Source organism: Sycon ciliatum, chromosome 3, assembly GCF_964019385.1.
Source record: "Sycon ciliatum chromosome 3, ocSycCili1.1, whole genome shotgun sequence".
Lineage (NCBI taxonomy): Eukaryota > Metazoa > Porifera > Calcarea > Leucosolenida > Sycettidae > Sycon > Sycon ciliatum.
The window spans coordinates 31,640,417-31,657,516 of record NC_088645.1 but is presented as its reverse complement, the minus strand read 5'-3'; the positions used below and the strand labels follow the sequence as shown (position 1 = coordinate 31,657,516).

Here is a 17,100-nt window from a genome sequence, read left to right as displayed (position 1 = left end):
CATCAGCCGTGAGGTCTCGAATTTCATTGTGTCGAATACTGGGGAATCCCCCAGTACTGCAGGACAAGGCATGGGTGACGTCAAAGTTACCGTGGCCACAGACGCATCCTGATGGCAGGCGTGCTGGTGTCCACCCGTACCGGAGACAGAGGGCATCGCGAAACTCCGCCTTGGACAAACGAAATCCATGGATGGCTAGAGGGCGGCAAGTCAGCCAGCTGGAGGCCCCCTTCTCCGAAGCTAGGGTCAATTGCAGCTCAAGCTCTGCTCCAGCACCATCCTTGAAAGACTTCACGGCTGCCAGGAGGTTGGTTCGCAAAGTCGTACGTACCTCTGCCTTCATGCGGAGAACTTGCGCCGCGGTGCCATCTAGGGAGGAATCTTGGGCGATTAGTTTCTCCCACAGGGATGTCGTGATCTTGCGTGAATTGCGGTAGTTGCCGCCCATAGATGTCGGGTCGGTGATGCCAAGACCACCATGGCGACATGGGAAGGCCAGCAGTGCACGCTCCTGAGAAGACGGTGGCGCGTGGCCTGTCAGAGCTGGGATCAGGATGTCCCGAATCACGTCTTCAAGACGACCAAACAGTGCAGGAGCATCCTCAAGGGTCCTTGAGAGAAAGGACCACCGCGGCTGTAGTCCCTGAATGAAGGCACTGTAGGCTGCCTGAGGTTGAGTCGATGCAAATTCAGCTAGACGACGAATCTGCTGGACCCAGTCGGTGACCTTATTAGCAACGTACTCTTCCACAAAGGACGGCGTGCCAAGGGCTGCTCCTAGATGACGACAACCATCCTTCTCAATACGCACACCAGTACCAGCAAAAATCACAGTGGCTTCCTCGTACGCCTCGGGTTTCACGAGCAGGATCGACTTTGTTGCATTCAGGAAGTACCCATAATCCGACCCTTTTGCATTCAGGTCATCCCACCATCGCCGTAGCGGGCGTAGGCGGCCGCCAGCTGAAGAATCATCCGCGTACCATTCCTGTACCACGTCGGCAGAAGCAACATCAGCGATAAGCGGGGTGACACCCAAGGCATACATAGGCATGGCAATGGGGTCACCCTGGGTGGTGCCTTCACACGATAGAATACTTTCTCCGTCGACATAGAGACGAGCAGGGGATCGGTACGTATTAATGACCACTGGGGCCAGTGCCGGGCAGAGATGGCGGATGTTCAGGAGGCAGGCTTTGCGGTTCAACCGGTTGAAGGCGTTGGAGGCGTCCGCAAGGAGCACTCCATCCACGTCCGGATTGTGAAAGGTGTCGTTCATGGCGTGTATAGCAGCTTCGATCCCACTCGGTTGGCCAGCACAGAGCTGAAGAGAGCCTGCGGCAGATTGCACAAGGTCCCCAGTCACTGCAAGGATCGCCTTGAACGTCCAAAACCGGGGAGAACAAGTTTCCATGTATGCTTTTGTACAGGGAGTCGCCCAGAGTGCAGGATTTGCCGTAAAAATTCCAAAAAAACTCTGGGGGGAGGATCCCCTTGAAGATGGCCCTTTGGCCGCACCGCTCCGCGGAAGCCGCCTCCGGCCCTGATATCAGATCTGAAACAGCGCAGTTCGTGCAATACGTCACCCTGATGAGGTCAGCCAAGCCGCGACTTGCGTACAGCTCAAAATTTCGTGTTTCATAGCCCGGAAATCAGCCAAGTTTGCTTGATTTTAGACGTCCTCTTTCAGGATTTCGGTGTTTTTGTGTGACTGTGTACATCAACCGACAAGTAAATTCAAAAGGCTATCTGTATCAAAAATCCAAAATCAGGACAAACTTAGTCACCTGCATCATCGTCACTGGTTACGCAACTTTTCTCCATACCTGTGGCTTACCATGCCGTCAGAAATGACGTACTGCGCAAATTACGCTCCCACAGGAACCATCCCGAGTAGCACACTCTGGTTTATGTACTCATGCTGGTGTGTACAGGTCGTCCGTCGTTAATACATCATCCCTGCGACTTGACAAGTGTATTGACGGGGTTTATGTTTATGTACAAAACGAAAGTGTACATAACTTGCTTGTGTACCAGAATTTTTCACTTTTTTCAACTTTTCTGAGTATTTCTTGCTACCATGACTAGGCTGCGAGATATTCTTGATTCCCTCAATATAACACAAAAATTATGATATTACGGTCACAAAAGAGTAGATCAACAAGAGTGTGCAACTCTGGATCTCTCCTGCACAATCTCCAAATGCCCCGCCCATGGCGGAATTTTTTGTTGACATGAACTTTTTTCAGAGAAACACGCATTTTGCCGCAGAGCAACGTGAGAGCATGTGCTGGCCACCGACCTTGTAGTGTAAAGCCCGGCCATGTGCACGAGGGAAAACTTTCCAAAAGACTCGCAGTGCGTGCATCGTCGAAAAGATTACGTCAACAAAAAAGTCCGCCGTTGGCCTACCCATCCGCTCGTTGCACACTCTTGTTTATCTACTCTTGGTCACAGTTATCAAAGATTCTACAGTTTACATGATACATGGTCAGCCGCGCCTGTACAGTCACTGGAAAAAAACAAAACAGAGCTTTGTAGGTGTGTGATGTGCGCTCTGAGTTCTGAGCTAATTGCGTCCACAAGTAGAAACTAGAACACGATGTGCCTCCACTGGAAGGCCAAAAGACCAACAAATGATGTACTATTGAGGCAGGTGGCCTGCAGATACGGAGACATGTTATGTACTAAGTTTCTAACGAAATATGTACTAACCGACAAAATTTGTATGGAAGTGACCACGTTTCGTCCGGGACTAGAGATTTCTTACGTACAAACGGGGTTTATGTACTGATCAGACTCGTATTAACGGGGGACGAGCTTTAATTACAAGAATGACGTCCAGGCTCTGATGACATACTTGTACGTCATGGTATAAGTACCTGGTTTTAGGCTTGTGCTCACGTGTGTGGTCACTCCTGGTCATTTGTTACAGTCCCTGCATCCTGTATGAGAGGTTGGGGGATTGGATTCACCTTGGTTACGCCGTGTGCCTCTTTTTCTCTTTTTTCGTCTGATGGCACTCCTCTTGGCAAGAAGCTCCGCGCTAGGCGTGCGTCCACTTGTGACAAGTGGACTGCTGAGTATGACAATGACCTTTGAACACTCACGTGACTGTCTTGTTGGAGTATAGAGATGCTGTGAGACGATCTTGCCATGAGAGGAGTGCCTACCATGCAAGGTTTGTGTGCAGTTCGCCCAGAAAAAAATCGTTTCAAAATTAGGCAGAGTCCTTCATCATTGTGTCGGGAAATTTGAAAACGCCGGCTTTCAAAGACCCGTATGGCAACATGATATATCTAGCCACCCTGAACACCTCCCCACTTCGACACCTGCAGAAGTTGCATTTTCCCCATGAAAATACTAGCTATTCATGAAGGATCTGCAAATAATCGAAAGCGGAGACAATACTTTTAAAATAGAAATAAAGAAAACAAATTTTTGCTGTTATCTCCACACTACAACAAAGTCATTAAACTGTAGGGGTGAAACGAAGGTCTCAATTTGCAAAACAAACCTTCTTCATCAAAACGAACGATCGTGTCGAAGGATTCTTTTACTTGAAGTACCAGTTCACAGTTCACAGTTCACAGTTCACAGTTTACAGTTCCCGTTGAAGCGAACACTGTGCATGATGTGCCCTACTAGAACTGTACACAAACATTACGCTGTGCGGTCACAACAAGACAATAGCTTTTGCTATGTGCTGATTGCGACACCACCTGCCCAAGGCTACTTCTGCACACCTTGGCCGTGACTGGCACGCGCTCAAGCCTAGTCCTTGACCTACTAGTACTAGTACTATTCACTTGCAGTGGCACCTAACGGGAGTCAAGTGGACACACAACTACCGGTAGTTGACTGTACAGACTACAGTACAGTATAGTACACGTGTATACTGGGAAGATCAGTGCATGCTTGCATGAAGAAATCATGTGTTGGCCTTCTTTTGAACACGGAGGTTTGTTTCAAATGAAAACGAAGGTTCTTCGAGCCTTTGACACCTTTGTTTCATCCCTGAATGAAAGCTTTCCAGAATCGATTTTCCTGTCACATTCATCAGTGGACTATCCTGACTGAAGAGTATCCGTGCTGAACAATGATTAAATATAAGTTCAATAATGTGAAGAAGAGGTTGGTGTGACTTCGGCGATTATTCAATATTGTGTTACGAGAACAAAATAAAGTGCTAAAATAGAATGAAGAAAGGTGGGACAATAGACAATAGAAGTGACGTGAGAACTCTATTGTCCCACCTTTCTTCCCCTTGAAGCAATCGGTGGGAAGTTTGCAGCGAATTCATGTGGGCCCAGTCTGCGAGTGCAATCTGTGGATTTTGTTGAAAATCATGAAGAGCAGAGCGAATCCATATGGGGGCAATCTGTGGATTTCGTTGAAAATCATGGAGAGCACAACGAATCCGTGTGTGGCGCAACCTGTGGCCTGAGTTCCATGAAAAAAAGGAACACAGAGAATCCATGTGGGACACAAAGTGCAGGCACAATGTGTGGATTTCTTTGAATAAACATGAAGAGCACAGCGAATCCGTTTTCAGCGAAATCGGGCCACAGATTGACACCACACGGATTCACTGTGCTCTTCATGATTTTCAACGAAATCCACGGATTACACCCACAGACTGCGCTCCACATGAATTCGCTATGCCCTTTAGATTTTGAGAGAAATCCACAGATTGCACGAACAGCGCATGTGAATTTTGTACCACACGTACTTGGGTACCGTTTGTGCTCCCAGAAGTCTAGCAGAAGCTCTCTCGCACGCATTCTGCAGATAGCGCAAATTCTCATATTGTGCCGAACATATAATACCGTAAAGTAGATTTGATTCGCCCACCCCACCCCACACCACACCACATCACCCGACCCCACCCCACCCCACACCACACCACTCCACACCACACCACATCACCCGACCCCACACCACACCACACCACACCACACCACCTGACCCATCCCACCCCACACCACATCACCCGACCCGACCCCACACCACACCACACCACTCTACCCCACACCACACCACATCACCCGACCCGACCCCACACCACACCACACCACACCACCTGACCCATCCCACCCCACACCACACCACACCACCCAACCCCATATAATATTAATAGGCTGCAAGCGTTCATTGTGCCATGTGTCCTGTGGAGTTGATGTAGTATATTTTTTGGCTTTGCTGGCAGCTTGCATAATGTGCTGGGTCCGTCGCATATCGTCTTTCAGTGTAACTCCAAGGTGCCTATGTTGGTGGGCCTGCAGCAGGAGAGTCTCGTGGAGTGTGATATGGATGCTGTGGTGGGGTCGGAAGGAAAGGACGACCGGTTACGTGGTGTTGACGAGGAGATACCAATCCTTCAACCATTGTCCTGCAAAGCGGCGCGTTGTAGGAACGTAGAAGATAAATCCCTTGTGTAATGCGTCGCAATGAGAGCCGTGTTATTTGCAAACTGACTGCATTTGGTGCGCAAGTCTGTACATGGTAGGGGGGGGGGGGGGGAGGTCGATTGTGTACACCAGGAACACAAGAGGCCCTAGGACAGAGCCCTGGCCAAAAGCGGAATGTATTAATTTTGGATTAGAATAACAATCGGCCAAGCCTCCCTTGTGGTAGGGAACATCTACCGTCCCCCGCGGTCCGACCCCGCAGAGTTCGTGATGGAACTGGAGAGAGCCATAAAGCTAGTTGAAAGACCCCAGGATGAGATACTTCTCCTTGGCGACTTCAACGCCAAGAACTGCTTGTGGCACCCCAGCGACACCACCGATGCCTTAGGTGAGGACCTGCATTGGCTGTGCGAGACTCGTGGCCTCACACAACACGTCTCCTTTGCCACCCACCTACGCCAACACACACCTAGATCGTGCCTGGACCTGGCCATCTCTAGCCTCAGCCGCCATAACATCACCATCACAAGCCTGCCCCCTATGGGTGCCTCTGATCATGTTGTCATACAAGGCAACATACGACCCCAGCAGCACACCACCCACAGAAACAATAATACAAATAATAATAAAAATGAGAGCAGTACTACACAGCAAAGCACCTCCAGCACATACTGGTTGTGGAGCGAGGAACGCATTGCGTCCCTGCGTGAAGCTCTTGCTACCTGCAATCTGCAGTACGATCCACATCCCACTGACCCTCAGCCAGTAACCTCATTCTGGAACTTCTGGAGAGACCAGATACTGAAACTAGCCGTGCACCACTGCCAAGTGACCAAAAGCAAGTCCCGCAAAAATTCTACGCCCACTCGTCCCTGGATGACGAAGGATCTCCTCAGCCAGATCAAAACAAAGCACAAACAGTTCCGCACCTACAAGGCGACCCAACTAGACTCAGATTGGAAACTGTACACAGCCCAGCGTAACCGAGTAACCGCTCTTTTGCGACAGGCTAAGTCCGACTTTGTCCAGCAAACAACGTCAACGGGTACAAACCTCCACCGTCTACTGAAGCACCTGAAAAAACCGCCTAAGCAAACAATTCCCACACTATCGACAGCCAACTCCACTGCAGCCACGGCTATGGAGAAAGCAACAGCTCTCAACAAGTTCTTTATCTCCCAAAGCCAACAGTCCATCGACAAGACCACCTGTACTACACCAGACATCAACACTACCCCTGACATCAGTCATACTCTAAATACAATCGCAGCAACAGTGGAAGAGGTCGAGAAGCTTCTATGCAGTCTAGACACTGGCAAGAGCCCAGGCTTTGACAACATCCCAACTCGGCTCCTGAAAGAAACTGCAAAGGAAATCTCCCCATCTCTCACTAGTCTCTACAATCTGTCCTTCAGAACCGGAGAAATACCACAGGATTGGAAAGACGCAACTATTACACCCATCCCCAAGTCGGGCAACCCCTCCCATCCTACCAACTACCGACCCATCTCCCTGCTCAGTATAATATCAAAAACACAAGAAAAAATAGTCCACTCTCGTCTGTACAATCACATAGCACCGCACTTACCCTCCAACCAATCCGGCTTCAGGAAACAAGACGGGACCGAACTGCAACTCGCACGGATCGTCCACCAGATATCCACAGCTAGGGATGCGGGGATGCATGTTGTAACGTGTTTCTTCGATCTCAGTAAAGCCTTTGATCGTGTATGGCATCAAGGCTTGCTGAAAAAGCTGAGCCACTATGGTGTCGACGGCAAGGCTCACAATTGGCTCGAAGCCTACTTGACAGGACGCAGACAGCGGGTGCAGGTTGAAGGCACAACATCCGCCTTCATACCAATACCAGCAGGAGTGCCCCAGGGCTCGGTCCTGGGACCACTTCTGTTCCTGGCGTACACCATTGACCTGCCCACTGCCTGTGAAAATGCTACAACCTCGTGTAGCCAGTTCGCGGACGACACCGCACTGATTGCCATTGCAGGGAGCTACATTGAGTGTGAGGCTGCGCTACAAAGAAGCGTCGATGCCGCAGCAGAATGGCTAGAGCGCTGGCACCTGCTAGTCAATAAAACGAAAACTGTCATCCTCCCGTTCTACCATGCTAACCGACCCCCACCACGACTACCCGAAATAAAACTTGGCCAAACCGTATTAGAAACAGTAACACAACATCGTCACCTCGGCATCATCTTTCAGCACGACCTAAGATGGTCAGCCCACCTTGACTTTGTGCTGAAGAAAGCCGTAAAATCTTTTAATATTCTCTTTAGGCTCAAATCAACTCTACACACTAAATCACTCTCTCTCATTTACAAAACGTATATCCTGCCTATAATTGAATATGCATGCATTGCTGTCACCCCGCTCTCAATCGCAGCTCTTGACCGTCTTGAGCGAATCCAGCGCAAGGCGGCCAGAATCTGCCTCCGTCTCCCCCTTTACACTCCTCTGGATCATTCAACACTGCTCCATCGGCTCAAATGGCCGACAATGTTCTCTCGCCGCAAAGTGAAGCTCACCCTTCTTGCTCACTCCATAAAATACCAATATGCCCCACAACACATACGCTTGCTCAACACCCCCGCTCAAGTTACTGCCCAGTACAGCCTTCGACACGCACGCACTTGGCACCTCCCACCCTCCAGAACCGATCGCTGTAAAGACTCCCCACTGTACAAGTCCCTAGAATACTACAATGCCCTCCCTGCTAGCATTCGTGACATCTCCTCCCGACCTGCTTTCAAACAAGAAATCTGCTCACTGCTGATTAACTCAATCTGCTCCTGCAGCGCTCACCCTCTCCCATACTTGTAAAGTTCAAAGTGATGTAAATCACTTTCCAACTGTTTAACCCACAATCTCACCTTCTCATCAATTTATCTCTTATTGGCGATGGTGCCATCGTGAGAATAAAGAATTCAAACAAACAAACTCCAGCTGGAATAGTTTCGCATGATGACAAAGCGGAACCAACCTTGACGCATTGTCGGCGGCGAGTCGGGTAGCTTGTGAGCCAGTTAAGGGCAATGCCACGGAAAACGAAGGTGCTCGAGTTTGGCCAGGAGCTCAGCATGCCAGACACGGTCAAAAACCTTTCACCAATCAAAGAAGCACGCCGACACTGCCTGACCGGCGTCTTGGCTGGCAAAGATGTCGTTAACTAGGTGGGAGAGCTGAAGTTCAGTGCTGTCTTTAGATCGAAATCTAGATTGGTCGGCCGGGAGGTGGGGCTCAATGTGGGTGTAGAAATGTTGGTGGATAATCCTCTCCTGAACTTTGCTGAGGAGCGAGATTATCCTGTAATTGGTGATCTCTGCAAGAGAGACTTTCTTGTGCTGAGAAATGTCATGTTTATTCATGATCATGACGCAGCTGATTCTACACTTTACCCTCCCAATTCTCCACTCACACCACATCTGCTGCATCCATACATGTAGCACTGATTACCACGAGTGCCACAGCTGTAATCTTGCACCATCAAACATCATGAATCTTTTATTGCATTGTATTGTTTTAGCCAATAGAATAATGAAAATAGAAGTGTGCAGTGTATGGTAAGGGTACAGTTTGTGCATAGTCAATTGAGGTTTTCAGATTTCTTTTGGTTATGCAATGATGGACACGCTCAAGCAGCACCGCCAATTTGAGCTGCACTTTTAGCACGAAGAGGGGCAGAGGGACAGAGTGAGATAATTCTGCTCTGTGATTTCAATGACGAGGAGAAGCCTCAGCAACGCTTCACCCCATATATTTGGAATTCCTCTGATCAAACGTTGGTTTTGCGATAGTCCTGTATACTGACTTTTAAGTACCTTTCTTCTAAAGCCAATTTAAAGTGAACAATTCTCATTCTTGTGATTTCAGTATCCTGTCAGCGATTAGAACACACTCTTGGTTATGATTACAATGCTTCATTCTCCACTGCCTCTGGAACTGTTCTGGGTATTTCATGTCGTGCCGGCTTTACTGAGGATGCTAGTACGAGTTCCATTGACACAATAACATGTCAAGATAATGGAATGTGGACACGTCTCCCGACTTGTACAGGTATGTATGTACGGTAATATACATGTTCTTTGTACCTCTGGAACACCGTCGGTTCTAGATTACCAACAAGTACCCCCCCCCCCCCCCACACACACACACACCATGCACACACACACCTCAGACCTGCCCATCGCGGAAGCGATGATAGCGAACAGCTATGTTAGACATAGCAACTTGCGCTGGGATTACACCATTCAACAGCCTGCAAGGATGATGAATTGACCGCCACTAATTTTAGCCTGGTATCCACCACACAGCTGATTGAAGTGGCTTTTTCTGGCCAGTGAATCCCTATTTTCATTTTTTTTCATTTTTCTACACACACACACGCCACACCACATACTCCGGCATACACTGGCTGTTGGTAACCACCCAGGAGAATGAAAGAAGCACACACACACACACACACACACACACACACACATCTCAGACCGCAGACCTGCCCATCGTGGAAGCGATGATAGCGAACCACACACTCTGGCAAGCATTAACCACCCAGGAGGATAAAAGACCTGTGTGACCATAATCGTTGGAAATCGAACCAGTAACCTCTCGATTAGAAATCGCTGCACATACCACTGCTCCATACGGGACACAGCACACACGCACCCACGCACGCACACACACGCATGCACGCACACACACATATATGCATACATACATACACACACATGCACGCGCACACACACGCACACACGCACGTTATCTACAACACACCTGGTCATGGTCCAGGTAAACACTGCCATTACGGTCACTTGTCTCCTTGCGGGGCCGACAACATGGAACGACGAGTGACGAGAACCGGAAAGTCGGGTCCGCTGAGACGTCAGTTACCACATTAAATTGGCACCATGAGAGAGCCATCTCCGGCAGCTATGGATCTGGAAGCCACGAATAGAGCGATCGCACCGACCACAGGCTCCACAGTGGGCCTTGCAACATAATGGCGAGCAGGAAACGCGGTCGCGGAGGAGTCGGGTGAGCAGCAATGCTGGACACCGCTGGTCGGCATGGAGCCTGAGATGATGTCATGGGGAGCGTCTGAGAGATGGGGCACTTGTGGACCGCCAAACCTCCGGCACTGCGTAACCAGCGCTTGCAGTCCGAATATTGTCGGCAACCTCCCTGTTCCGATACAGGTTTGCGGCGCTCACAGAGGCATTTATGATGATGCAAACCACTCCTGGAGGAGAGACGACCACACCCGGCGCAAGGTATCCGCTGAGGCTCACAAACAGGCTTGGGCTATAACACACACACACACACACACACACACACACACACACACACACACACGCGCCCACACATACGCACACACACACATTGAACGCTGGTGTCGTCTTATAGACATCATGGAATAATATTAGGCCCTGGCGGATAATGCCGGCAGAATTTCGAGCAGAATAAGGGTTATACCGTGCTTCACACAGCCGGACATGCACATACGCATGAATGAGGACGCACACGAATGACGCATGACGAGCACACACAGAATAATCTGGTTGAGTTAAATTGGATATGTGGAGTGCTGGATTCGAACAACTGGTGCAATGTCACGTGACTCGGCAAATGAGTCGCAACGTGAAAAGACTCTGCTGAGTCGCGAACAGGCAATGGCTCTGCAACTGAGTCGCAAGCAAGCAAACAGGGTAAACGAGTTGTGAGCGAACATCCGCACTCCCCAATGTATTATTTTTACTTGTATGTTTTTTTTTGTTTTTCTTTTTAGAATCGATTATGGCAAGTTACAGCGGATGCAAGTGCAGATCACAAAGGCTGCAGAGAATATAGCAATATGTTAACGTAGAGCAACAGCTATAGAGTGGGTGTTGGTGGAGAGGAAAAAGCTAGGAGTGAAACTGTGAAAGCCAGGCAAAAGCAGCGAACTCTCTTTCACAAAGGCAACACTCAAAGCAAGGCACGTGGGGAAAGGTTGGAGCAGAAGAAATACGAGGTGTGAGCTGCGACCTCTCTTGGCGCGATTTCGGAGCTGCGCTGTAGATTAGCGCCGTGAATCTGCTTGATTGATTAGTGTAATCATGCTGCCAGCTGGCAGGTGTTCATGCGGCGCTAACACGCTCTAGACACTGGCTAGTGCGCCATTATTTTAGAAAAGGAGCAGAATTTGGCATAAAAGTGCAGAAGAAGGAGCAGATGCTCACCAGAACCAGCTAAGAATTGCAGAGAGGGCTCCTGGCGCCTATTTGCGGCTCCATTGTGTTCACAAGCACGTGAACTCACTTAGACATAGTCCCCTTTTGATACCTTATGCCCGCATTTGATAATTTTGCGTCGTCCACTTCGCGAAAGGGATTTTACTTCACTAGTCTTCAGAAAGTCTTGCCGAAAAAGAGTGAGTCCATACGCTGGCGTGCTGTGCGCACACGGATATAATCAAACTGCATGCTCTATGTTAAAGGGGAAGTTTTTTGTTTTTTTTTTCAATTCTTTAAAGAGAACACAAGCCTACAAATCATGTTGAAAGACAAAAGTACATTGGACTGGGTAGGCGCTATCCACAATGCCAGTTAATAGCTGTGCTGATGAAATACATGGACTCTGCCGACCATGGGTAGGGATATCAGCGAACACACTGCGCAGAGCGTTTGCGCAGTTATGATGTAATCGAATTTTGTACATGTCAACATGCCACGCGCGCGGCCAGAAAAGTCCAAGTCAGAAAATGAATATTTTTGCCGGGAAACTAGAAGGAGTCTTGATGGAGAAGAAGGAGAATGGCGGCTGAAGTCGGTACCTTGCGCTCAGGATCTGCCGTTTCGTTGATTGCTTCGTATATTCGCTGCTGGTGAAGGATTCGTGGGTAGAGAGTGACATGCCTACGGTGACAGCCACGCGATCAACTACAGATGAGCCGAGCCCCAGGACTTTCTTCAGACGAATTTTCAAATTTGTCCTTCGATGCCCAAGGAGCGTGGTTGAATCGAAGGCGATTTTTTACAACGTTCCCACCGCAGAAATCTTCTAAATTTTGGTGAACTGGTACCTCACCCATGGATCTATCCATGTGCCAAGCAAGAAAAAAATTGACCGAAGCAATGCAAGGTCCCAGAGGTGAAAGGTGCACAAGGTCGATCATTCAAGAAGAACTCAGGAAGATGAAGAAGCTTGGACGATCGACGAACATGGGCCTGTCGTCCTTCACCGATTTTTAATACTGTGTGTTTTGTATAAGTTCGTTAGTGTAATTGCTGGCAGAGGATGCCCAAAGTGAGGTGAATGCACAGTAGTCGGACATAATCAGAATCGAAACAATGGGGGTCTGTTCACAGCAGTATGTGCTTTCAAATTATTCAAATAATTATGTAGGTCCGAGCAACGTTCGACCAGTCGCCATTTTATTTGCGTCAATTTTTTGTCCCCGCCAGTACGTACATTGGTATGGTAGCGCTGAAAACTGCACAAACCCCGTGCGTAGTGTGTTCGCTGATATCCCTGCCATGGGTCTCGGCGTCACAGTACCATGTATGCATCAAATTAATCATAAGTTTATAATGAGCCAACATAAGAAAGTGACTTAAAAAATGAAATAAAAAAATAAGACAAAACAAACAAGAAGGGAATAATAATAGTGGAAAAAGGGGGAGATTGAGAGATGTGTGGGTAGCTCTCGAGTGATACGGCAGGGTGAATCTAGACCAGAGTGGCTGACAACTTCGTCGCAGGTGTGTGCAGCAGTGGCTTTCAGAGGTGGTCTGTAGCCCACAGCCAGTCAGTGTGTAGCAAGTGCTTCCATGCAGCTGCCTTGAAGCGGTGCAGCCGTTGCAGGGGCATTGGTGGCTGGAACAGGGAGGGTGGCAGTTGATTCCATAAACTGATGTGGGCAAATGGGAAGGACCGCCTGATGTACTCCGGTGCAGCTGGTGGTAGGGTGTTGAGGAGCTGGTGAGGATGGGTCACCGCGTGCGTGTGTCGGGTTCGTGGACGAACCACAGTGGGTGCAGCTGGTGGGAGAATGTTGGTCAGCTGTTGTGGGCTTCCGATGCACTGAAGCTTGTACATGTAGCACAGCCCAGAGAAAGTGCGTCGTGCAGCCAGACTCTGGAGGAGCACATCTGGTCCTATGATGGCCATTGCCTTCTGCTGAATGCGGTCGAGCCTGGCCAGATGGGTCGGGGCAGCAGACATCCAGACCAGTGGAGCATACTCCAGCAAAGGGCGAATGAATCCTTGGTAGACACTCAGACGGCCATTGGTGTCAAGTATCCGCGCGGCTCGGCGCAAAAGCCCAAGACGTTGACTTGCTCTCACCGCCATGCTGCTGATGTGCTGGCGAAACGAGAACTTTGAGTCGAACAATATACCCAACAGCTTCAGTGTTGATGCCTGGGCAATGTCGACACCACCAAATGAGATGCCTGGAGTGGCTGGGTCCAAGGATCGTGTGCACAGTAGCTGCTGTGACTTGGATGGCTCAAATGTCACCCGCCACCGCTCACCCCACTCTTGAAGGCCATGTAGGGCATCTCGTAAGGAGGCATTGTGGGGAGCAGCAGTTCCTGGTTGCAACAGGCTGTATAGCGTGGTGTCATCAGCAAAGGAGCTAAGGTGCGTTCCGGGGGTAAGACATTGGTCGATGTCGCTGATGTAGATAAAAAATAGAGTCGGCCCGAGGATACTTCCCTGAGGTACTCCCGCGGTGATAGGCTGAGCAGATGAAGCTTGGCCGCTGACCACAACTTTCAGTTGGCGGCTAATTAGGTAGTCCTGAAGCCAAGTCAGTAGTGTACCCCTGATGCCAGCCCGTTCTGCCTTGTACAGGAGACCGGTGTGCGACACACGATAGAACGCGCCAGCTATATCCACGGCTGTCACTTGAGCAGATCCACCGTTTGCAACAGTCTGGACCCATTCGTTCTGCAGGGCTGTCAGGACATCAGCAGTTCCCCTGCCTCTGCGGAATCCATACTGGCTGTCAGGAAGCAGTCGGTTCCGCTCAAGATGGTTGATCACCTGCGAGTTGACGATGCCTTCCATTACCTTGGAGAGGATCGAGAGAAGAGACACTGGGCGGTAGTTGGCCGGATTAGATTTGGTTGGAAGTGCATCGATTTTTCGAGTAGGGTCCAGAAGAAAGACAATTTGATATCGGTTCGAATGGCATATCTCTCGCTTACATACGACAAGCCAAACTTGCCAAATCGCCAATTGTATACTCACGTTGCCATAGCGACCAGCGCAGTGATGACGTATGAAAGGCTGAGCTCCACCACAGAGAAGGTCGATCACTGCAGAATTTGGTCATTTTCAATTGGTTTATTGTATTCCGGAAGTGAAAGAAGGACTGTTTTCAATGCTGTTAGTGCAGTGAATTGCTTGTTAGTAGTCCTTTCGGTAGTGTCCTGGGACGTGACACCGACAGGAGAAAGCTGGAGTGCGGAGACATCAGCAGATAAGCGAAAATAGTGACGAACAAAATGCTGAAATCTTGGTTGGGACAAATCAGACGTTCAGTATTTCCCCCAACCAAGGACCATGCCGTTTGCTCTTTCCACTTCCTGAAGATGGGTGTGATGCTTCCTGGCGACTCTCCTATCTCTCCTAACATCTTCTGTAGCAAGGTGAGACGACAGGTGGTGGAGATTGGCGAATGAAATAATGTCGTAGTTTTGAAAGTTTGCTGAAAATGTCTTAGGAGAGATGGGGAATACCAAGCATCTTCTCCTAGAGGAAACCATTTCTTAGGCACAGTCTGTCTAGGGAAATGCAGGGGAAGGCCGATAAACAGTTCACGGCACTAACGGCATTGAACACAGCACTTCTTTCACATCGTGAATACAATGAGGCAATTGAAAATGACCAAAAATGACCCTCTGCACGGTGTCCTTTTGCAACAAGTGCGAACCAGGGTGTAGTAAAATACCGGTTTTTAACTACTCCCTGGTGCAGAATACGAGCAGAATGGGCCCGAATGCCAGCAGAATACGAGCAGAATGTCGAGCAGAAAATGCTACTTTCCCAAGCATTATCCGCCAGAGCCGCGAATATAGTGATTTTTGGTGCTGTCTGGCATGTCAAAACATTTTTAGTCAGTTGGATCATTAGCCTGTCTCTTGAACGAGGAGTCCCAGGTACGAATCCAGCTTTGGAACACCATGCTTTGCTGTTGTTCTCTTTTGAGCGATCTTTCAGTTGCAATTGCGTGCATATAGCGTATTTCATACAATTAGAGCAAACCTGATTCACAAAATGATCTTTCTTTACAAATGTTTATAATTTAGGAAATGTCCCAGCGTGCAATTCGCAGACGACATTGCCCTGTATGATTCAAAAGCTTCCGCTGGGAAGTCTCCAAATCTGTCTCTTCAGCTGTCACTGATCTCGCCATATGGCTTAAGTCACGCGGCCTAATTTTAAATGCCTCCAAAAGCCAGGTAATGACTATCTCACCGCAACATGCCGGGCCTGAGGTCTCTATCGTGTGCTGCGATACCTCTCTACCTATAGTGAAGTCTGCACGGTATCTTGGTGTCTTTCTTGACAACCGTCTGAATTGGGATGTACACGTCAGCGCCATAGTGACCAAGTGACCAAAGCTGCGAGGAAGATTGGCACCTTGTGGCGAGTCCGTCGATTCCTCTCCCGCAGCTCGCGCAAGATATATGTAAAGGCTGTTGTCATGCCGGATATGATATATGGTGCCTGCTGCTTCTCTGCAGCCCTCCGCGTGACCCAACTTCAGCGTCTGCAAGCCATGCAAAACCGGGCGATCCTATGCATTGATGGCAGCCCGCCATGTTCCTCGATGCAGCCCCACCTGGCTGCCAACTCGATTTACCGCATCACTGAACTTTTTAAACAAAAGCTCCTGATCTTCATCAGGCAGTGTGCAGTGTTCTAGCCAGGTCAAAATAGTAGAGGGGCGGGCATGGGAAAAAGTTACCCCATGACCCATTTTTTCCATTGTCCAAAATTGTCTTGCCATGCAAAATGTAACATACAGGGTGAAGCCCGACTTCACCCCTCACAAATGTGCCTTTGTGAACCCTCTAGTAGTGACTATTGACTGTATTTTCGTTGAATTTTTCCACTCGACCATGCTGAAATACGGCCAAAGTCATACCTGCGCAGGAAAGCTCGCCCCTCCGTGACGTCTCCTCAGCAATTTCTACTCCAACACTACTCCCAAGGCCGCAGAACAAAGTGTATTGTTGGCTCTGACAAGGAAAAGCAGCGGTGATCACTTGTCTCTCCAAACGACAAGCTTCTCCTTGCGCCACCAATATTTTTTTGTGCGACTGTTGATGCAAAAGTGACTGAAGTCCTGAGCGCAGTGTTTGAATTTTATTGCAAGATTCACGATGAGATCGCATGCTCTGTGACGTGGGATGACGCTTCCTGGATCACGACACGCGGCCATCGATCGCGAACGTGACTGGAACGCTACTCGGAACAGACCATGATGGCAGAGGTAAGATGAGCTGTATTTCCTGCTTGATCTACTGAGAACCCTCACAAACTGTCCTCGGAGTGTTGCAATGGCAGCAAGCCGTTGAAATATGCCCCTCGTACAGCATGGAGAGTTATTCGTCTGTCACACTTACCTCCTGCAATCCGAACATAGTCCAATGGTAAAAGTCCATTGTTTTCATGTCGATGC

General features: G+C 49.1%; 1 protein-coding gene across 1 annotated transcript in view; it reads left to right on the top strand.

Annotated features, from left to right (window-relative positions):
• The window catches only part of LOC135812668 (uncharacterized), a 66,349-nt gene that overhangs the window by 41,143 nt on the left and 8,106 nt on the right, over window positions 1-17,100 (top strand). The window contains exon 8 of the mRNA XM_065325946.1: window positions 9,300-9,482. Coding sequence (XP_065182018.1) covers window positions 9,300-9,482 — 183 coding nt within the window. The remainder of the gene's footprint in view (window positions 1-9,299; window positions 9,483-17,100) is intronic.